At 55.6% G+C, this 22519-nt stretch overlaps 3 protein-coding genes across 5 annotated transcripts in view; 2 read left to right on the forward strand and 1 right to left on the reverse strand.

The window, feature by feature from the left end:
* Positions 1-2855, forward strand: part of ZSWIM5 (zinc finger SWIM-type containing 5) — a 101560-nt gene extending 98705 nt beyond the window's left edge. For both annotated transcript variants that reach the window (XM_064455224.1, XM_064455225.1), the window contains exon 14: positions 421-2855. In XM_064455224.1, the coding sequence (XP_064311294.1) occupies positions 421-1283 (863 nt within the window). In that variant the 3' untranslated portion in view covers positions 1284-2855. The remainder of the gene's footprint in view (positions 1-420) is intronic.
* A 1042-nt stretch (positions 2856-3897) lies between these two features.
* UROD (uroporphyrinogen decarboxylase) lies at positions 3898-7417 on the reverse strand. The gene is made up of 10 exons (XM_064455228.1): positions 7346-7417; positions 6325-6437; positions 6157-6236; positions 5896-5958; positions 5607-5804; positions 5193-5354; positions 4928-5065; positions 4683-4783; positions 4353-4419; positions 3898-4167 (listed from the first exon to the last, which is right to left on the reverse strand). Exons 1-10 carry the CDS (start codon positions 7366-7368, stop codon positions 4003-4005), a joined length of 1110 nt encoding a protein of 369 aa, XP_064311298.1. The 5' UTR covers positions 7369-7417; the 3' UTR covers positions 3898-4002.
* Positions 7418-7677: 260 nt separating this feature from the next.
* On the forward strand, positions 7678-21866 carry LOC104047100 (E3 ubiquitin-protein ligase HECTD3). 2 transcript variants are annotated; one of them, XM_064455227.1, is made up of 21 exons: positions 7678-8138; positions 8231-8391; positions 8835-8927; positions 9201-9336; positions 9778-9893; positions 10177-10290; positions 10708-10790; positions 11160-11325; positions 11793-11874; positions 12868-12996; positions 13681-13733; positions 14059-14123; positions 14562-14665; positions 14980-15099; positions 15447-15536; positions 15899-16105; positions 16501-16630; positions 17086-17160; positions 17396-17477; positions 17599-17670; positions 17949-21866. In XM_064455227.1, the coding sequence occupies exons 1-21, from the start codon at positions 7806-7808 to the stop codon at positions 18031-18033; spliced, it is 2496 nt and encodes an 831-aa protein (XP_064311297.1). In that variant the 5' UTR covers positions 7678-7805; the 3' UTR covers positions 18034-21866. The 2 variants fall into 2 exon arrangements, with proteins under 2 accessions (XP_064311297.1, XP_064311296.1); XM_064455226.1 differs by having other exon boundaries at positions 7679-8138; positions 12814-12996.
* Positions 21867-22519: the final 653 nt, after the last annotated feature.

Raw genomic sequence — 22519 nt, forward strand, 5'->3', positions numbered from 1 at the left:
GCAAGGGATGGATCCGGCCTGCATCTGCTGGGAGTGGGGTGGGCATGGACATCCCAGTGTCATTGATAGCCCTGGGTGTCTGAGCAATCCTGAGTCTCCCAATTTTTCCTGGGTAACTGGATGCACTCCCAGAGTGCCACCTGGCAGGGCTGGGGCTACAATGGTGGCCAGGTTCAGGACTGGGACAGGTACCCTGTACTCCCAGGCCAGTTCAGTGGTGTTTGCTGCGCTGTGCAGCATGGTCGAGCAGGATAGCCTCTGCCTGTCCCCCTCCGCCCTGTCCCTGTTGGAGCGGAGGCAGCGGCTCAGCACTGCTGCAGGCTGGCTTTGCCCTGGCTCCGGGCCCCTGGGGACTTGGAAGAGCACTGTGATCTGTGCCATGCTCCAGGGCTGTATCATGAACCCAGTGTTTTCTTGCAGGGGTGAGGGCCCTGGTGAGCATCCTGCAGAGCTGGTACTCGCTGTTCACCCCCACGGAAGCCACCAGCATTGTGGCAGCCACGGTGATGTCCCACAATACCATCCTGCGCCTGAGCCTGGACTACCCGCAGCGGGAAGAGCTGGCCAGCTGCGCCCGCACCCTGGCCCTGCAGTGCGCCATGAAGGACCCGCAGAACTGCGCCCTGTCTGCCCTGACCCTCTGCGAGAAGGACCACATTGCCTTCGAGACTGCCTACCAGATCGTCATTGATGCCGCCTCCACCGGCATGACCTACACCCAGCTCTTCACCATCGCCCGCTACATGGAGCACCGGGGCTACCCACTCCGGGCGTTCAAACTGGCCTCATTGGCCATGACGCATCTCAACCTGGCCTACAACCAGGACACGCACCCAGCCATCAACGACGTGCTCTGGGCCTGCGCCTTGAGCCACTCTCTGGGCAAAAACGAGCTGGCGGCCATCATCCCGCTGGTGGTGAAGAGCGTGCACTGTGCCACGGTGCTCTCGGACATCCTTCGCCGCTGCACCATGACGGCCCCAGGACTGGCCGGCATCCCCGGCCGTAGGAACTCGGGAAAGCTGATGTCCACCGACAAAGCCCCGCTGCGACAGCTGCTGGACGCGACGATAAGCGCCTACATCAACACCACCCACTCCCGGCTCACCCACATCAGCCCGCGGCACTATGGGGAGTTCATCGAGTTCCTCAGCAAGGCCAGGGAGACCTTCCTCCTGGCGCAGGACGGGCACATACAGTTTGCCCAGTTCATTGACAATCTCAAACAAATCTACAAAGGCAAGAAAAAACTGATGCTGCTGGTGCGAGAACGGTTTGGGTGAGCCCTGGTTCCCGCCACACTCACTGGCAGGGTCCAGCCGTAGTACGGGGACTTGGGAGAGAAGAAGGAAGGAAAGCAGAGATCACCTTCCCCCCATCGGTAGAGGCTACTCTGTTCTGGTCTTCTGTTTCTTTTTTTTTTGTTTTGTTTTCTTTTTTTTTGTTTTCTTTCTTGGATTTAACCATTTCACACGCTGAGAGGATCCAGAGATTCCTTGGGCACAAACCAAAAGGCAACCACGGGGAAAAAGGATGGTTCACTCAGCCCCCTGCCCTCCCTTGCCAATACCAAAAGCTAACCTGGAAATCTAATACCTCTTTCCTGAAGGAAGCGGTCGCTGGAGGGATCCGAAGGTTGCAAAATGCAAAAATCTTTAAAATTACATGGGGAATTAAAAAAAAAAAAAAAAAAAAAAAAGGAAGAAAGAGCGAGCAAAGAAACCCGCAACACTAGAACCTCATGCGTCACCAAAAGCGATGGCTTTGCAAAGCGCTTCTCCCGCCCACCCGAGACATGCAAACTCCTCTATTTGTGAAGATACTTCAATAAAAACAAGTTAAAGTAACTGTTCTCAGGGATTGCTTACTAAAAGTAACACAAAAAAAAAAAGCATTTATGATACTGTAAATACTATAGTATATGTGTCAATTATTAAATTGTAAAGTTATAATTATTTATAATTCTGTCTTTTATTTGGGGGATACTTGAAATTGTCGTGGGCTGGGGCGATTATTTTTATTATTGCTATTATTATTATTATTATAACTATTATTTAAAAAAAAAAAACCACAAAACACAACCACAGACAAAAAGAGGAGGAGGCACGCGAACATTTCTCAGGTTCCCACGGCATCGTTGGCAGCGAGAAGGGTGTGGGGGGAGGCGAACGTCCGCTCAACTCGCAGCCCTGGGACAGACGGACGGACGGAAGGAGGAGCGGCAGCCCAGCGCTTGAGGACAGCAAAGGAAGGGACTTGGAGCAACACTCGCTCGGACGTGCATGGATGCTGGCGAGGGAGGACGCGAGCCCATCGCCTCGTACGTGGCTGTCTCCCGGCGGGTGCAGGGGTGCGAGGCGCCGGGGCAGGGGCGCGGGCACCAGGGCTGCCCGGCTCCTGGGGAGGGAGAGGGGGCAGGCGCAGCTGCGCCACCTCCCCGCACCATTCTGCTTCCTGGCTCCGTGGTGTGGCCAATGCTCAGCCCTTCCCGGCTTCGCCCAGCGCCACGGGCAGACTCTCCAGCCCCGGGCTGGCGGCTCTTTGGTTTTGGTTCATTTCTTTGCCAGTGGGTCAGGAGGGCTGGGGGGGCAACGGCTGGTCTGGATGGTGTCTTGTAGTTAGAGAACGTGGGCTAGTTATCTGCTGTCTGGTTTGACTTTTAATTTTTTTGGCAAGTGACTTGTGTCCGCGCTCCGGCCAGGAAACCAATTGTATTTGGTCTCTGTCGCCACCAAAATAGCGGTCTTCAACCAGTCTGTTCCTCTCTTTTTTCCTTTTTTTTTTTTGCGTGCGTGCGTGTATGTGTGTGTGCGACCTCTTCATCTGATGTTTAATAATAAAAGGGATGAACATTACCGCTTGTATCTCTACTGCCTTTCTCTGAAGTTGGAAGTGTCACCACGCTTGCTGAGCAGCCTGGCGTTGTGGGCGATGCAATCAGGGCAGAGCCCCAGGGAGGAGGCAGTATTGCAGCCCCCTACGGTACCCAGCTCCTGCACCCCCCAGCACTGGGGGACGGAGCAGTGACAAGGCACCCCAGCTGCTTCAAGGTGCAATTCCCTGCCAATCTCAGCATCAGCAGGTCCCTGCCCACCCTCGTGGCACTGCCCCATCCATGCTAGCTAAAGCAGTGTTGATGCCTGTGTCTCGATCCATCCTACAGCCAGCCTGGAACAGTGAGTGCTGCGGTGTGGGATGGGGCGGCATGGAGTCATAACCCAGGGTGTCTGGCTGCTGCCGGCACCCTGGGCTGCCTTCTGCAGCGTTTGCTGAGCCCCAGGCAGATGTGGCCGAGAGGGTCAGAGGTGATGGGGAGGTGGGCGTTGGGGGAGAGAGATCCAGGACCAGTGGGATGGTCCCAAAGAGGCTCAGGGAGCTGGAGGAGGGTGCTGGCGGTGCAAGGGCCATGGTGTCTGCAGGGCTTCTGCCATGTGACTGGCTGTCCTCCAGGTGAGTCCTGCTGGGTCTCCCACCCCCTTGAGGATACCTTGGGTCAATGTCACATTCCCTATTCCCACCTGAGCAGGACTGTGGCATGGATCATGCTGAGCCTGTGGCAGTGGTGGGCTGTGAGCCCCCAGGCTGTGACCTGGCCAGCCTCTGGCAGTGCATCACCCCGAGCAGGGAGGGCTGAGCACATCTGTGGTGCCAGGAGACACCTATTGCATTCTGGGCTCACATCCTCTTGCACAAGCCCTTAGCACAACACTGCAGCCTGGCAGGGAGAGGCATCTCCCCTTCTTTGCTGGCATCCTTGTTTCCCCATTCTGACCTGCAGGATGGGGCTCAGAGGCTCCCCCGACCTCACGTGCCCCACTGCCAGGCTGCCATTGCTGCCCCTCTCCTCCAGAGCCATCCAGTTCCCCGTCCCCCCAGCCAGAGCCGCCACACGGCTGCTGTGGAGAAGGTGCTGGTTTAATGCTGCAGCCCAGCCTGGAGCGAGCCGGTGACCACTTGGGGCAACTGTGCCCAAACTGGAGTCCTGTCCCCAAGCCCCCAGGCTCAGCTGTGCTTGTTGATGTGGCGGGAATGAGCGTGCACAGCCTCCACGAAGGCACCCACGTGCTCGGGGCTTATGTCAGGGTAGAGGCCGTGGCCCAGGTTGGCGATGTAGCGTTGGGTCCCAAAACCCTCCAGCATCTTCTTCACCAGCTCGCCAATCTTCTCCTGCAGGCACAGAGGGAAACCACGTGTCAGCCCCATTCAGCCCAGGCTACTCCACCCCCACCAGTCCCCAGCCAGCCTGGGGGACTGCTGCAACATGAGCCAGCGCTGCTGGTGGGAAACTGAGGCAGGAGGCCTTTAACACAGGCTAGAACTAGCCCCCACTGCTGGCGATGACCATGGCTCACCTTGGGTGCGTAGAGAGCACAGGGATCCAGGTTCCCTTGCAGAGTAACGTCTTTCCCTGTCTGTGCACTGCAGTGGAGATGAAGCAGGTGAGTTGTTGCATGTGGTGCAGAGGCTGGGGGCAGCTGGGTGCCTGCAGCCCTCACCACAGGGCACACAGGACCCCTCAGTGCAACCCCTGGTTGCTGTGAGCTCCATGTAGCATGAGGACCCAACTATCCCCACCTCTGGAGCAGAAATCTCCAGGCCTGGGATGGCTCAGGGTAGAGAAAGCGGTCAGAGTACCCAGGCCGAGGTGTTGCCCAGGCACCTGAGCGCTCTGTCAGACTTACCGAGCTTCCTGGGGACGGATGGTCCAGTCGAGACCCACCACCTCATAACCAGCATGGGCCAGGTCACGCAGTGCGTAGTGCGCGTCCTTCGCAAAGATGATCTGGGAAGGGAGGAGTTGGGCAGTACCTGTGCTATGGGTCAGGCCCCTCTCCATAAGCTAGACTAGGGGAGGCAGGTACCAGGGGATGCACCCCTCTCCAGCAGCCCCCAAATGCTAGGGTGAACCCAGGCAGCCCTGACTCACCATGGGCACCAGGGGCAGCGCCTCCTCCTTCAGCTTGCTCTTGACAGCCTGGGCGATGTCTCGGATATAAGGCAGGGCGAAGTCCTGGAACTGCTCCGGGCCCAGGTGCCCCGCGTGGGACTCAAACAGCTGGAGCGCCTGCCGGGGACATAGGGCTGGGAAAGCCACACCTCAGTGCCTCTTCCTCCTCCTCCCACAAGCTAGACCCTCTCTGCTCCCTGTCCCCAGTCCCTGCCTGACCCTGTCCCCATGCCCCAGGACACACCTGCGCTCCAGCAGCCACCTGCCCCACTAGGTAGTCAGTGATGACATTAGCCAGCAGCCGCAGCAGTTGGTGGCTTGACTCGGGGTGACGGTAGAGCCAGCTCTTGGCCTTGGCCATTGTAGTGGAGCCGCCACCTTCAATCATGTAGGACATGAGCGTCCACTGCAGGAAGGAGAGGAGTGGAGTAAGGATGGCGATGGAGATGGAAGACGACGCGAGGGGACAGTCACAGTGCTGAAGGTAGAACCTGTGAGCACCCCAGAGCCTGGGGCACACTGCTCCTGCATTGAATGGCCCTCACCTACGCACCCCTATAGCACCCACAGCTCTGGAGGTGTCATGGCCGGTGTCACCCCAGAAGAAAGAGCAGAGGAGCCCAGCTAGAAGCCCACATGGAGGAACCACATCACTTACAGGTGCCCCGGAGAACCCAATGAGGGGCACCCTGCCCTCCAGGCTGTGTCGTGTCAGCGTGATGGCCTGGAAGACGTAACCCAGCTCCGCAGTCACGTCCACCTTCTGTCGCAGTTTCAGCAGATCCTCCACCTCCTTCAGGGGCTCTGTGAATGTGGGTCCTTTGCCGGGAACCATGACAACCTCCATGCCTAGCGCCTGGGGACGGGGGAGAATGGAAGAAGCAAGAGTGGGGTGGCCCTTGAACCCAGCCCCGTTCCCAGCCACTGCTCCCCACCATGGCTCTCACCTGCGGCACCACCAAGATGTCAGAGAAGATGATGGCAGCATCCAGGGGAAATCGTCTGAGTGGCTGCGGAGGGGAAGAGACAGCGTCAGTGAGGGGCTGGGACCCCGTCCCACGGAGGATGTAGAAAAGCACTTGGGGCAGTGGGGTCCCCAAGGGCTGCACAATTTACCAGGGCCACCTGGGATGGCCAGACCCAAGGTTTCTCCCTGTCCTCATCTGGGTGGGGACAGGGGACACACAGATCCCCCGGGGGATGCTTACCTGAAGAGTCAGCTCACAGCACAATTTGGGGCTCCGGCAAGTGGCGAAGAAATCCTGCGCCGCCCGGGTCTCCCGAAACTCTGCAAGTGACCGGCATGAGCATTATGGGGTGTGTGCCGGGCCCCCCTCATGGGTCTGTCGCCCCCCCACACGCCTCCACCTGCTCACCGGGCAGGTAGCGCCCCGCCTGCCGCATGCACCACACCGGGGTGTGCTCTGTCTCCTCCCCACGCGCCGCTCGCAGGAACGTGTCATTCTTCAGCTTGGGGAAGCCCTTGGGGCTGCGGACAAAAGGGCAGATACGGGTTGTCACCCACGAGGGGTCCAGGTGCCCTGCCAGATCCCCGTGGCTGGGGGCAGGAGGCGTGACGGCCAGTGGCTTGTCCCCACTCCCGGGCTGGTGACCGCAGGAAACGGCTTGCATCCAGCTGTGACAAACATGACCAACGTTCCTATGACAGTCCAGGGCCTCTTCCTGCTGGGGCCCATGGGGCCCTCCCCGGGGAGAGGCGATGCCTGGCCCAGGGTCCTGTGAGATTAAGTTATCAGGGCCAGCAGTCGCTCCCGCCTGGAGAGATTTGGGGCCAGTGGGGTGCAGGGGAGGGCAGCTCTGCCACTGGTGTCCCTGGCCCCTATCTGTGCTGTGCAACCCCCGGAGGCCCAGGCACCCGCCGAGGTGGCAACCACATGTCCCCAGCCTCCCCCCCGCGGTGTCACCGCCAAGGGGCTGCGGGAGCCTGGCCTGCCCCCGGGACGGGTACCCCGGGCAACCGCGGGGGACAGCCAGCACCATCCTGCTGTGACAGGTGGGGGCCACAGGGACAAAGTCCCTCAAACCTCCAGTGTGAGACCAGTGACTTCACTGCCACACCAGTGGACCTGCTGATCCATCCCAGTGGAGGACCAGTATTCCCAGTGCCTCACCATTGTAGGATGAGCCCCCCCCCAGTGCCTCACCAGTGACCCCAGTGCAGGACTACGGTGCCAGCGCCGTATCCCCAGGGCCACACCAGGGCCTCACCACTATCCCCAGTACAGGACCCCAGCGCCTGAACACTATCCCCAGGGCCACACCAGTGACCCCAGTACAGGACTGCAGTGCCGGAGCGCCATTCCCAGGGCCACACCAGCGACCCCCGTGCAGGCCCCGGTGCGTGCGCCCCTTTCACCGCCCGCCCCGGTTACTCACAGGAGCCGCTCACCGCCCTCCATCCTCCTGCACCGCCCCGTTCCCCGGCGCCTCCGTTGCCTCCTGACTTCCCGCCCCTCCCCGTCCCCGTCCCGCCCCGTCCCGCCCCTCCCCCGCCCCGTCCCGCCCCTCCCCCGCCCCGCCCCGCCCCGCCCCCGCCCCGCCCCACCGGCGCCGCCATCTTGCCGTAGTCCCGCCTCTCCGTACACCGCCATCTTGCCGCGCCCCCTCCGTACGGCGCCATCCTGCCCGGCTTCCCTCTCCGCCGTACGCCGCCATCTTGCCTTGCTCCTTGCTCCTCTGTACGCGGTTAGGGCGCCGCCATCTTGCCCTACGTCCGCCCCATCGGGCGCCGCCATCTTGCCTTGTCGGCGGGCGGGGTTTGCCGTAAACCCGCGAGTAGCGACCCCGCCGGTGCGGGGCTTGGCCGCTGCTTGCCGTGTACGGTATCAGGTGCGCGATGCGTGCGGGCGGGGAAGCGCCGCACCAGGTGCTGGGCCGGCTGCGGTTCCTGCTGCAGTGCAGCGAGTGCTTCCGCCGCGCCCAGGCGCTGCCCGCCGCGCTCTGCTACGTGCCGCGGGAGGTGCAGTACAAGATCTGCAAGGACCCCGCCGCCGCCGCCGCCGCCGCCGCCGCCGCCCGCAGCCTGCTCAGCGTCTGGGACAGCCCGGGGCCGGCGCGGGGCGGCAAGCGGGCGGCGCGGGCCACCATCGAGGTGCGGAAGGGCGGCTGCCTCCGCGCCACCGGCGAGGAGTACTGCAACGGCGCCGGGCTCTGGGTGAAGCTCAGCAAGGTAACGGCGGCGGGGCTGGGAGGCCGCCGCGGCCTGCGCTGCCCGCGGAGGGGCCTGTCCGCCCCCTGACGGGAGCCGCCTGTCCCCCGCAGGAGCAGCTGGAGGAGTACCGGAGCGGCTGCGAGCTGGAGGAGGGCTGGGTGCTGGTCTGCAAGCACGCCGACGGCGGGGACCGGCTGGTGCCGGTGGAGTCCACGGAGCGGATCCAGCGGCAGCAGCAGCTCTTCGGGGTGGACTACAAACCTGTCATCAGGTGTGGGGCTGCCGCTGTGTCCCTCGAGGTCGCCGTCTTGGCTCCCCCTTGCACGGGGGGAAGCAGGGAGGTTCTCACCTCCCACTCACCCAGACCCACCTGCGTGGGGTTTCGGTGTGCTGCCCCTCAGCCCTTCCTGCCCTGGACTGAGGAGCCTCGTCCCACTTGGCTGCTTCTTCCGTGGAAGTGAGGCAACAGGGATGCTAGATGTGGAGTTAACTGGGTTTTGCTCGGTCACTGTGTTTGTCACCTGCCTAGTGGGGTGTGGGCTGGAAGAAGTAGACGTGGTTGGAAAGCAAAGAGAAGCAGATGAGTGTGGAGGTGATGGAGGATGGTGTATGGTGGAGCATTAAACCCAAATCTTCTCTACCCGCTACTCCTTGACTGTCAGCTCCTACTTTCCCCTCTGATTTTCTCATTCCTCCTTCTCGGGGTTGTTTCAGATGGGAGCAGGTGGTGGATCTGACGTACTCCCTGCGCCTCGGAGCGAAGCCCAAGCCCATGGAGCAGGATGAGGCCGCAGTAGAGAAGCTTCGGTATGAACTGTTTCCTAGCTTCTGCTGTGGTTGGGTGCAAGCCGCTGTTTTTCTCTGGCTGCTCAGGCAGCTGTTTTCTGCAGACTTGGGGGAGAAGGGGGAAAACAGGCAGCAGGGAACCACTCTGCTCAGCACAGTCTTGTCCTAGATAAGCCTGCACAAAGCAGAAAAAAGGGAAAGACCAATGCAAGCAGGACATGGACCTGCCTTCCCTGACCCGTTAGCCTGGCTGCCCCGTGCTCTCTGGACCCATTAATCCTTTTTCTGTGGTAGGTTTGTGCCCCCAACATGGACTTATGAATGTGACGAAGACCTGGTGCATTTCCTGTATGATCACATTGGGAAGGAGGATGAGAACTTGGGCAGCGTCAAGCAGTATGTGGACAGCATTGATGTCTCGTCCTACACGGTGGGTTAAAGGGACAAGACTGCATCAGCCCTGCTGTGCCATGGGGCTGGGGAGTGTGGATGGTGCTTGGTGTGCTGCTCTGCTCTGGGCTGGGCTGTGTTTGAGGATGTGGGAGGGAAGCCTGGGGAGTGTCATGCAACATATTGTGTAATGTGGCCCCTGGAGGGGCAGTGGTTTGAGAAGCAAATGCTAATATTAGCTGCTAAGCTGATTTTAGGTAGGGTTTGATATTCTGTGCTCTGTGTGTGACCCCAGAGCGCCTTGGAGGGTCAGTCCCAGCATCCTGTGCGCTCTGTACTCTGTGTGACTACCCACAGCCCAGCAAAGGGAACGGGCTAGTTTGATGCCCTTTGGAACTAAGATTCATGACAAGAGTAACTACTAAGGGGAAGTTAATCCTGCTTTCATCTGAGCGTCCTTTCATTTACTGCCCTCTTCCAGGAGGACTTCAATGTGTCATGCTTGACTGACAGCCACGCCGACACGTACTGGGAGAGTGACGGGTCCCAGGGCCAGCACTGGGTGCGGCTCAACATGAAGAAAGGCACCATTGTCAAGTGAGGCACCTCTCCCCTGTGTGCTGGCTCACAGTCGGGGCGAGCCCTGCTCTCCCTGCTCTTTGCATGAGTCCATCATGGCCCAAATTTGCCCTGTGCTCCCTGCCCCTCAGCCCTTGCTCTGGCTCTGGGCTTGAAGGGGTCTTAGTGTCGTCACAGGTACGCAGGGATCCCAGCACTAGCTGCGTGTGCATCGTAACAGGTGTGACCAGGCAATGAGGGGGAGCAGCAATGGGTGTTCAGATGCAGTTACGTTCTCCTCATTTCTTGCTTCCCTTTGCAGGAAGCTCCTGCTGACAGTGGATACCACTGATGAGAACTTCATGCCCAAACGGGTTGCCGTGTACGGGGGTGAGGGGGACAATCTGAAGAAGCTCAATGACGTCGGCATTGACGAGTGAGTGGATGGAGGTAGAGAGGGTAGCATGGCCCTTGCAGGGGCCAGAGGTGATGGACACCCTGACCCTAAGCAGTCATGCCAGTACTGGCCTGGCTTAAGAGGCCCAGGGTCCTGGGACAAGCATTTTCTGTCTCTGAGCTGTGGGTCCCCTCTGCCTTCAATAGCAGACAGCACAATCGTCAGGGCTGTCCTGATCCAATTGTGGGACCCATTGGGATCATGTCACCTGGACCTGAGTCACCAGCAGGTTCAGGCATCCAACACAGACTATGCTGGAGGCAACTGGGTCTGGGTTCCTGCTATAGGCTCCTATTTCAGAAGATGCAACCCCCTTCCCTTATAAGCGAATGAGTGGATTTTGGCAGGATTGGTGAGGGAACAGCTCTGCAGCCCTTCTCTGTGCTGTGTTTGCAGGAGCTACATCGGGGATGTGTGTGTCCTTGAGGACATGACAACACACCTGCCTGTCATCGAGATCCGGATTGTGGAGTGCAGAGGTAGGGCTGGGTGTTAATGGCCACATCCATAATGCACCTCTAAGATACTGTACATTAAGAGTTTGTTCCTCTGGCTTCTACTTCCTGGCCCTGTGGGCTGTTTCATGCAAGATACAGAAGAACAATGGGAAACTCCAGGGGGCCTTAGAGGTTTGCAAGCTCTTGGCTTTCATCCTGTCTTTCTCTGCCTTCAATTTTTTTTATTATTATTTTCTTCTGCAAATGCCCCACTTCCTCACAGAGGCATTTCAGACTCTTGGAGCCCATCCCCAGAGCTGGTGGAGCTGGTCACATTCCTAGTGCTTTTACTTATAGACCTCCCATGCTGAAAGGCCTGCTTTCTCATGGTCTTCATGGTCTTCTGGGCAGATGATGGGATTGATGTTCGCCTCCGAGGCATCAAAATCAAATCCTCCCGACAGAGGGACCTGGGGCTCAGTGCTGACATGTTCCAGCTGCCCAATTTAGTGCGCTACCCTCGCCTAGAAGGCACAGACCCCGACCTGCTGTACCGACGGGCTGTGCTCATTCAAAGGTACTGTATGGAGGGGGACAGACAAGTTGGGTGGTGTTGCCTGCAGGGTTTGGTGCCATCTCCAGCACCAGTATGGCTGGAAGCTGTAAAGCTGTGTGGCTCCCCTTGGTATAGGCATCCTGGACCCTGGAGAAAATAGCAGCATCACTTGGGAACAAAGTAGGCTCTCTACTTTCAGAGGAATTTTGCAGCTCAAGTTCACAGTGTCTTGTTTGTTGCAAGCGCAGCATATCTGTTCAGTGCATGGGGCAGGTGCATCCAGAGTCCCTTGAAGGCGTACAAGGTCCCTGCAGTGCCCAGGGAGTGGGAATTTGGTACCAAAGGCTCTGTGATGTAAAAGACCATGCTGGATTGGTTTTGGATCAGTTGGTACTTTTCTGCTTGTGTCCAGGGGTGTCTGGTCTAGAATAGGCCTGTGCACGTTCCTGTCTCTCCTGGGCTGCAATACCTTCTTCTTTGGGATTTAGGTTCATCAAGCTCCTGGACAGTGTCCTGCATCACTTGGTGCCAGCCTGGGACCACACTGTTGGCACATTCAGCAAGCTCAAGGTGAGCGATTCCCACTGTGTCTTGTGGGGCTTCGGTCTGGTAGGGTGATTGTGCTTGGGCTGTTGTAAGGGAGGCAGTCAGTGCTTGTTGCTTTTAAAGCAGCTCAAGGGAAATACCTGGCTGAGCTCAGTTCATTAAAGCTGTGAAAAGTGATATTGTTTAGAGGCTAGTTTCCTGCCAAAATGCTAATGTGGAAATGTGTAGCTATGGGGTAACAAGTAGAATCAAGCCAGAGCACTTCACCCTCAAATGATTTGGACCATAGCAGCACTGGGCATGTGAGCTGGACACACATCCCCTCTGAGATCTCAGCCCAGGACACTCTGTTCCTGCTCTTACTGCCAGCAGCTTTGAGCTGGCTGTGTCCAAACAGTAAGGCTTTTACCAGTAACTTCTTTCTGGCTTTAATAAGCTTTTGATTTCCATCTTTTTCATAAGACTGAGTTCATCCCTCTAGTAGTCTGTTTTCCTTACCTCCTCTCTCAGAACACATGTGCCAGACATTCCTGGGGTAGCCCTGTTCTGTGTTTCCAGGCCTGGTGTCAGAAAGCACCATAATTCCTGTGCCAGCTGAGCATAGGACCCAAAGCATTTGAGGATTCATGTTTGTTTAGAGGAGCTTGCTTTGATTACAAATCAGAGGGATAACAAGACGAATGTTCTGATGAGAGTGAGGGTGAAGGAGAGTCCAAGTAACACTGGAGTGTGAGCATCAGATGACAACTGATGGAGAGAGGACTGGGCTTGGTATCTCCCTTAAGCCAGAAATTAAAATATTCTAGAGGCAGAGCAAATATTGTCAAGGAGAACATGTCTGTGTGTGGAAGGCAGTGGCCCTGGGGAGGGGAGAGACCTGGTGGTGCAGTGGCTTCAGTAGGAAGGAGGTGACATGTCTTGGCCACTGGGCACTTCTGACATTTTGGATGTACCTGTTGGCAGCATATCAAGCAGTTCTTGCTGCTGTCTAAGAGGCGCACAGCTCTCATTACCCAGTGTCTGAAGGACTCGGAGACCAGCAAGCCCAATTTCATGCCGCGGCTGTATATTAACCGACGCCTGGCTATGGAGCACCGAGACAACCCTGCCCTGGACCCCAGCTGCAAGAATGCTGTCTTCACCCAGGTACAGTCCCTCCTGGAAGGGTCCCCACGGCTCTGGGGAGAGTGGGCATCCCAAAATGAAAATGAACCCCATAAGAGGTGGGTGGAAGGGACAATTTGGAGCTGGAGATTCCTGGAGTCCTGAAGGCCTCTTCACATGACTCATAGGCTCTACAGTTACATGTGCTGATGATCCGATATCCAGGAATAACATCTAGAAGAGATTTAGGATCACTGGGTTGAAGTGTCTTCTCTATCCTGGATTTTCTCTGTGGCATGTTGCTAATTCAGAGCACAACAGTCTTGTTACACTCATAGGGCAGCAAAGAATTCTTATGTGACAGCAATAATGTAGCTGCATACAGTCCTGTGTTATGGTTTTACAGCAATGCTTATATTCCTATTTTCATTCTCCCCTCACCTCCAAAAGATCTATTGCTCTTTGTGTGCACAAACAGCCCAGGCTGCTGTGAGGTTTAATGTGTGTTCAAGGTACCTCTGAGGCCAGAAAGCTCCATACAGTGATTAGCACTGTAATTTAAGTTCCCTTTCCAAAAACAAAGGGCTTCTAGACCATTTAGACATCAGCTTCAGTCAGTATTTAAAGGTTTGGGGCAAACCAGATTTCTTCCAATTGCCTGCCTTCACCAGGCACCGGTTACCCTGGAGAGGGAATACCAGCCTTGATCTTCTCTGCTTGTTGCAGGTGTATGAAGGCCTGAAACCCTCGGACAAGTTTGAAAAGCCTCTAGATTATAGGTAAGCAGTGTCTGGGGGAGGGAAGGGATCATGCAGTGCTGAAAGTGATGTCCTCTGTCACAGTAGGTTGTTTGGGAAGCCTGTGTGTGTCCTGTGCTTTGGAGAGAGTTTGCTAGGGCAGAAGCCAGCCATGGGATCAGGGCCCGTTCCACCCAAGTTGTCACCTCCCTACTGAAGATGCAGCTGTCTCTGGAGACTGAGATCTTGTCCTGTCCTAAGCCCAGGCTGGTCCACCCTAATCCCCTGGTGTCCCTGCTGTGCCTGCTGTCTCCCAGCATCAGCTTGGCGTTGAGCAGCACCTCAGGTGATGCCTGGTTCTCCGCAGGTGGCCGTTGCGTTATGATCAGTGGTGGGAGTGCAAATTCATCGCAGAGGGAATCATCGACCAAGGTAGGGGCTGTGTGAGGCAAGGGCTCCTCTGGAGCAGAGTTGGGGATTGATGGAGTGACTCTGTTGCTGCAGGGCCTCTTGTTTGCTCCCAGTGTTACTGCCCATGGAGGAGAGAGGGAAGGCAGGTTGCCTTGTCCTGCCACCCCCGGCCATGTCCTGAATAACGAGTGCTGCTTGCTGGGATGGGGATCAGACCTCCATTAGTCACTAACAGCAGCCTTGACAGTGCCAATGCTCCTTCTGGCTGTCCTCCACAGGTCAGGCAGGGATGTTATTTCTTCTGTCTTATTTCCTCCAGTGCCATAGCGCTCTGACAGGAGCCTTCTGCTCAGCCCTGGGCCAGATTGGACCAGAATTTCTCATCTTTGCTCCATAACTCTGAGGGTCAGCACATGGGGAGTTCACATCACTAAAAACACACTTCTTTTGGGGTTGCAGGTGGCGGTTTTCGAGACAGCCTGGCGGACATGTCAGAGGAGCTGTGTCCCAGCTCAGCAGACACCCCTGTGCCTCTGCCCTTCTTTGTGCGCACGTCCAACCAGGTGCTGTGGGTTGGGGTATTTGAGGTAGATCTTTCTTTCTGTGCCTGGCAATGCAGTGCTGTCCCTGTCCCTGGGCATGCCAGGGACATACTTTTGTTGGTCCAAAGCTTTTCCTCATGAAGGGTTGATTGCTTTGTGGCATCTCATTTTAGGATATGCTGACAAGTGCCTGGATATTTGTGTCTCACTAGGAAGGATGGGGGTTTAGCCCACTTCTGTCATGAGAAGTGCCCAGAGGCACAGAGGAACTGAGTTTGTGGTGCTTCATGCTGTGCTGAGATCATGACTTGGAGTTTTGCCTCTCACTCCTGTAGGGTAATGGCACTGGAGAAGCCAGGGACATGTATGTCCCCAACCCCTCCTGTAAAGACTTTCCCAAGTATGAGTGGATCGGGCAGATCATGGGAGCAGCTCTGAGGGGCAAGGAGTTTCTGGTAAGCCTTAACCCCATCCCTGCGCGGAGGTTTGCCACAAAGGGAGTCCTTAGCCCCCTTCTGCAGCCTGTCCAATAGGAGCATGGGAGGCCTCTGATCACACACTGGGACACAAGGTGTTTGGCAGGATTGAGGGCTGAGGGGTTAGGAGAACTCACAGGCTCAGTTTTGGGAGATGCTGCTGGGAGCTTGAGAGGGAGTGTCTGGTTTCTGCTCAGCTATGATGAACTCTGCATGTGGACAGGGGAGTAGGGAAGCTTCTTTGTGTCTGCACTGTTGAGCCCTATCTCTATCGTTGGGGATGTCTCCTTTCACACAGACTCAGCAAAATCCATGTTCTCCTTCAGGTCCTGGCTCTTCCTGGCTTTGTATGGAAACAATTAACAGGGGAGGAGGTCAGCTGGAGCAAAGACTTCCCTGCCGTGGACTCTGTGCTGGTGAGAGGGACTAGGAGGCAGTCCCTATCCTATTTCTTGTGGCACTCAGCAAGGTGGTGATTTGTGTCCCTGTCTTCATGTTGTACTTGCTTCAACCTGTGGAGTGTCAAAGAAACACGTATAAAAAGGGCATTCTTAGCATTTAATGCATCCTATAGCTAGGATAGAGATGTAGCCATGCCGACTACTTCAAGCATGCAATGCCCCAGGGTCTGCTAAACAGCTCTAGGGGAGCATATCCCATGTTGTGCTGCTGTCACAGTCACCCCAGCCCTTGTCTGGGAAGGGAGGAGAGCGGGGCTTGAGCACATCACTGCCCACTGGGCACCCCTCTAACAAGCACTCGTGTGGGGCCTGGGCAGGTGAAGCTCCTGGAGGTGATGGAAGTCATGGACAAAGACACCTTTGAGTTCAAATTTGGGAACGAGCTGACCTACACGACAGTGCTGAGTGACCAGCGCATGGTGGAGCTGATCCCCAATGGCAGCAGCACCGTGGTGCGTTATGAGGACCGAAAGGAGTTCATCCGCCTGGTGCAGAAGGCTCGACTGGAGGAGAGCAAGGAGCAGGTAACATTGTCCCATAGCATCAGTGGTCACTGAGTTGCCAGAGACATACCGCCCCCCGCCCCCAGTCTGTTTCTGGTAAAATGCATCATGGTTAGCATCCCTGTCCTCAGTGCAGTAGTAAGCAGTCATTTTTGGTGAGGTCGTGGAGCCCGTGTAGTTGTGGAGAAGCAAAGTGGTTTGTAGCAGCATGGGAGACATGGGTTTTATTCCCAGCTCTGAGACAGGCTTCCTGAATGAACTGTGATTCATGTCCGTAGAATCCTGTTTCCTTTTTCAGGTTCTGTGGAGCATTTGCTGAGCAGTCACATGGCTTGCATCCAGTCGAGTCCTTAGGCTCAACCACGAGTCAGGGAGTGGGCACAACATGCTGCTTACCTGCCCTGTCTCCTTTTCAGATCATGGCCATGCAGGCTGGGCTGCTGAAGGTGGTTCCCCAAGCTGTTCTTGACCTCCTCACCTGGCAGGAGCTGGAAAAAAAAGTCTGTGGAGACCCTGAAGTCACAGTTGATGCCCTGAAGAAGCTCAGTAAGTAAAGGGCTCTGCTGAAAACTCTTTCCCTGAGAACAATAATTGTCTTTTCTCCATGTGGGGTCGAAGAGAGGTGTGTAAGGCCTGTATTAGCCCTTATTACAGTGAGAATATGGGCCTGTTTACTTCTTGCCTTTAGCTGGGTGCTGATGGGGGCAGGGGTGTCCCTTGTCTCCATGCTAGGCCTCAGATTAGAGGCTGGGCCATCCCTGCGCTGCCAGTATCTGAGCCTCTGTGGAGCTGAGATGTGGATCTAGATGTGCCTTCTGGGAGGGGCCTGACTGCATGTCTCTCTTGCACGCTGGGTCTACATGCTCACACCCTGAAGGCACCTAGAGGTTTCTTCCTGCGCTGGCAGAGGACCTCTGGTTGAGCAGGGGAGGCCCTGCTATGATTTATCCAGGAGTAGCTTAGATCTTTAATAAACTCCTTTTCTGTATGCTTTCTGTCAGCCCGCTTTGAGGACTTTGAGCCGTTAGACACCCGTGTTCAGTACTTCTGGGAAGCACTCAGCAACTTCACCAATGGTGAGTGATTTGCTCTTGTCCTTGCACATCCTGTGCCATAACAGCCCCTGCACACTGCCTGGGAACTGAGAGGGTGAAACCACCCTTATTGCTGCCTGTAGAACAGATGGGAGCCAAGAAGAGCAAGCAGCTGGGCGGAAGGAACTGCTTGCTAGCACTGGGGATACCTGGATGTGGCTGTACTCCATTTCACATCCCTCTAGGGCCTGCTGATGTCTTTGCTTTTCCTTCACAGAGGATCGCAGCCGCTTCCTCAGATTTGTCACTGGCAGAAGCCGCCTTCCAGCACGGATCTACATCTATCCAGACAAGATGGGGTGAGTCCATTCTTCTGTAGACTGCAAGGCTGACAGATCCCACACCAAAGGGGCGTGTGGTCTGGTCTGCCCTGTCTCACTGGCCTGCTGGTTCTGACCAGTTTGTCACCTTCTCCCCAAGCTCTGAGACAACAGATGCTTTGCCGGAGTCGTCCACCTGCTCCAGTACCCTCTTCTTGCCCAACTATGCCACGTAAGTTTTGGTGTTTCCCTACACCTGGGGGACTGTGTGTCTCATCTCTCTTCTTAACCTTGGTGCTGACTCATAGGACCCCATTGCTTTGCCACGCTTATGTCCCCCTGCCTGTACCATGTGGCTGCTGTGATTCTCTGTGAGCAGTTGGGGAACCATAGCCTCCATCTCAGAAAGCATCTTGTCCTCTCAGCTGGCAAATGCAGCAGTGGCAACTCCTCCTTGTCTTTTTTTGTTGTTGTTGTTTTCTTCCCTACCCCCATTCCTGCCATCCCTAGAGCCAAGGTATGTGAAGAGAAGTTGCGCTATGCTGCCTATAACTGCGTGGCCATTGACACAGACATGAGTCCTTGGGAAGAGTGATGTTGCAGCCTGACCGAGCAGCATGGACAATTCTTCAACAAAACTGTGTAGTGGGAAGAGCTCCCTTGTCCTCCCAGGATGTGTATATATAATAAACATCTAGGCGTGAAGCCTGGCTCCTAGCAGTGGTAACCAGCACCTCTTTGGACATGGAGGTTTGGGTCTTCAGCAGGGTAGGACCTAGCTTGGCGTGTAAATGTGATGGCAATAATGAAACCCTAGCCCAGCCGTCATACATCAGAAAAGTCTGGTAGGCTTTTTGTAATGAGTTTCTTGTCCACGTGTCCCAGTTGCAGCTCCACAACTCTTGCTCCTCTGAGGCTGTGCTCTGCTCCAAACAGAAGTGGGGTAGGGCCACGGCAGGTTATGGCACAGGACAGAGAACTGTGAGCTGCTGCTGAGACAACAGGGATGCTCAGAGATGCTCATTTTGTCCTAGCCTGAGTATCCTGACCGCATTCCCTTGCCTTGTTCCTGCTCTCACCTGAGGTCATGGAAATGAGATAATTTGTCTAAGTTTAAGAAGAAATGGGGCAGGCTGGTAGCAAGTGGTGCAGAGGTGCCTCCGGCCACCAGGTGTCACGACAGACCTGCACAGCAGGACGGCGGGTGATGCCAGGAAAGGGCTCCCGTGCTTTTACATCACAAAATCCCAGTTCCTGTGACCACCCATGGTTCCCTGCACCCCTTGCACAGCAGTGGCTGCTTAGGGAGCTGCTCCCCTACAGGAGGTGGGAACCGTCTGCTTCCCTCCTGCTCTGTAACTTTCTGTTCTGCATCTGGTGTGTTGGTGGCCTAGCAGCTGTTCTCCCAGGCTTTTTGAGCCTTGGTTGTCCCCTAAAAGCCAGTTATTACAACTAAGCTGTTCTACTTGTCATGGAGATGTGTAGGCAGGGCCAAGCTCTTCTAGATAGCAGGGGTTAGAGCAGTAGCAGGCATGGCAGCACCAGACTCTGCTCCCCTCTGCCATGGGGAGGTAGGTGGAGGTTTCAGGTGGACAGGGGAAGCCTTTGCCCCAGGGGAGCAGAGAGACTGTGGGTACCAAGGGTTGGAGCTCCTTGAGCAGATGGACACACACTGTGTGAGTGAGGAGTGGGCAATAAAAGCTTTACAGCTTCAAGACCACTGGAAATGTTCCTTGATCTTCCCAGCCCTGGGCAAGGCTAGTCATTGTCTAGCAGTGTGAGCTACCAGATATTGGTTCACTTTTATATCCCCAGCTCCATCTTCAGCCCGTGTGGTCTGTTGGACCACTATGACTAAGAGCCACTGAGTCACAGGGGCTTCACCGGAGTGGGGCTAAAGCTGTGAGTTAAGATTTACCCCGTCTTAACGCTTCATGCCTTTTTCTCCTCTGTTGAAGGAGTCTGTCATCCAGAAATCACTTCTAGTTGCAAACCAAGTCCTTTCCCTTTACCAGTTTCCTTTGAAACTGCTGTATTCCCAGACCTCCTGAGGGGGGTTGTACTAAAAGTGATGTAGGACCAGAAGAGAGCATGTGCTGCCATCTCGCATCGTGGTGAGTGGGAGCCATTTCTAGCAGCCCTTGCCTGCAGCAGAGCCTTCTCTCTCAGCTGGGTGGGTGTGGTCCCATCTGCTGGAGAAGGGTTTTTTTATATATCCTAGAGTTTTCTGAGAATTGAGCTCTGTGGCTTTGTGGCTGATTTCGGCGACCAGCGTGGACAGGAGCAGAGCCAGTGTGACACCTTTCCATGCTGGTGGCTGAGTCACTTCCTAGGGTGTCTGTTTTAAATGGGCACGAGCGAGCTGGTGGAAGGACTTTGATCTGCTGGCTTGGCCTCGGTCAGGAGTGTTGTGAAGGAGACTTCAGTATCGAGCCTGGGATTTGAAATCATCCATCCTAGATCCTTCCTGGCCATCGATGTTTGAGTGAAATCAATCCTGCCTTTTCCAGCCTTACCCACTTGTCTCTAAGGGAGATCAGCAGGGGGTCACATTATTTACTGAGCAGAACTAGAAGTAGCAAGAAAAATTGACTCCTCTGGTGCTTTATTGCCAGGCAGGGCGTGGTTGATTGATGAGTGGCTCAGGGCAGGATGGATAAAATGGCCTTAGTCTTTGGTGCAGGGTGAGCTGATGTCACTGGTTGCAATGGGCAGGCCTAAGTGGCAGCTGGGGCTGCTTGGGGTGACCAACTGTGGGGGAACAGGCATCTCTGAGACATACCTGACAGGTGACCCTGGCCTTGGTGGAAGCAACGGCAGCTGACAGAGGGTAACTGAGGTAATCATGGAGGTACCCAGAGCAGCTCAGGTTTCTCACTGAGGGGTGAGATGCTTGGACAGCTCTGTTCCCTCTCATCATCTGTGTACACAGTCCCAGCCCTCTGTGATGAAGAGAGACCTAACGTGCAGGGCAGTTCTGAGACCAGAGCCTGCCTGAAGCGGTGGGATCTTTCCCTAGAGGCATTGTGCCATCTCCATCCTTGGAAATGCTCAAAACTTGTCTTACAGCCCTGGGCAATCTGATCTAACTTCCAGTCTTGCCCTTCTGGCTTCAGATCTAGGTCCTCCCTAACCTGAAGCACTTGATAACTGGGGAGTTATTAACAATAGCTGTTCCCATATTTCCCACATTTCTCTACTCTTCCTCCCAGCAAGGCCTTTTAGCCCCTGACCTTTCACACCCTTGGGTTTATTTCCTGCTGCTGAGAAAAAAGTGCTGCCCAAGGGCTTGCTGGAGCTCTGGGGAAAGGATCTAGCTGGTGATGGGGATTTCTATTTTTAAAATATTTGCACTAACAGGACCCTGGCCCTAGCAGGAATGCTGCAGCTGGGAGCTCATCCAGGATGGTCTGGGTTTAACCCCTACAAGCATATTGAAAAAAACATTTTACTGTATATACCATTGATTTACTGTCCATTTTGTGTTATGGCCATGTACATGTTGGAGAATGGCAGCAGCTGCTGCTGTAGTGTTATATCAGGGTGTAGAGAGCTGTGAAAGCACTTCTAGTTGCAGGAAGAGCCCATTGCTGCAGCAAGGTCTGAGCTGAGGTCATTTAGTGTGTGGTCAGAGGGTCTGGACGAACATGGCTGCTGAGTAAAGATGCTGAGAAAACCCACAGATCATGCTGTTGAGTTTGCTGTGCACAGGTGAGCTGCAAAGGGGGAGCTGGTAACCCACCTGGATCTCCTCCGTGTGGTCCTCTGTCTTGTCCATGGTGTGTTAAAGCCAATTGCAAACTGAATGCTGCAATGACAGCCCAGCAAATTGTGGAAAGGGTCAGCCTGTCTCAGCTCTAGCCAAACTCGGGCCCACAGTAGGTGTTATTTCAGTGCTGGGTCATGTTCCTTTTCCTCCAATCTCTAAAGCTGTGGGTAGGATTTGTCTCCTACCATGTTTGAGAAGACACAAGTGAAGTGCCCCTGTCCCAGACTCCTGCTGCACATGGCCTGGGGTGAGGGAGCCCTCCTGGGCACCAGGAACCAGAGGCTGTGCGTCCCCACCCCGTCTCAAGTTGGTCGAGATCGATTTTCAGCCAGTGCTATCCTGAGGAAGGTGCTGGTGCCCCTGTGCTGCTGAGAAGAGGAGGCATCTGGGTGTGCCAGAGCTGCAGCTTTACAGGGTGGGTAGGGACGAGCTGGGGGAGGGACTGATGCCGTGACGGCGCTGTGTAACCACTTGCTCTCTCCTGACTTCAGCTTGCTGAATTGTCATAGAATAGCTTCAGGTGATTAATAACGCACGTGTAGTCTAGCTGTTCTTGTTATTCCACTAATACCCTGGAGTATGACAAGCTATAAATAGTTCGACAGGATCTGTCTGTCCCTACCTCATGTAGGATCTAAAATAAAAATGAACTAACTACTCCTGGCCTTCCTGATGATTTGTCTGGTCTGGCTGGGGCTCCTCTGTCTTTCTGTTGTATTAGTGATGGAGACTGGTGTCATGAGGAGAAGCAGTAACTGGCCCCATGATATCCTTTGCACACAAGGCGGTGTCGTGGAGGTGGGTCAGAGTATTAACTGGCTCAACCCTTTGCAGCAGCCCTGCAACAAGTTTTATACGGTGATGTGGCTGTGGAGGGAGGGCACGGGACCCTCCTGGCTGCGGTGGGCACAGTTGGGATCAAGGCAGAACTTTGCATTTCTCTCACACTGTGGTTCAGGGCACTTTGGTCCTGATGAGGAACGGTCACGCCTGTTCCATAGATAACGGTGCAGGGGTGACAGCTGTCAGACCTCTCTTTGTACCCTGCCTTTGGAGGCAGGGAAGGAGCTGGACTCTAACCTGCCAGGAGAGCAGGCAGGTGCTGGTAGGGACTGGGGGACCTTTGAGCTCTGCCAGCCCAGTTTTTTCCTGATCCGTAAACAGTTCTTTGTGCCCAGCTTAGAGACATTCAGGTAATGTGGGGTGGAGCTGAATTGCTTTCTGCCACCACCTCACTGTGGTATGTGACAGGCAGATATGATGTAGGGTGACACACTGCCAGTGTTCTGGGGTGGCTGGGTGCTGCTGGGTG

This window comes from Phalacrocorax carbo, chromosome 6, assembly GCF_963921805.1.
Source record: "Phalacrocorax carbo chromosome 6, bPhaCar2.1, whole genome shotgun sequence".
Lineage (NCBI taxonomy): Eukaryota > Metazoa > Chordata > Aves > Suliformes > Phalacrocoracidae > Phalacrocorax > Phalacrocorax carbo.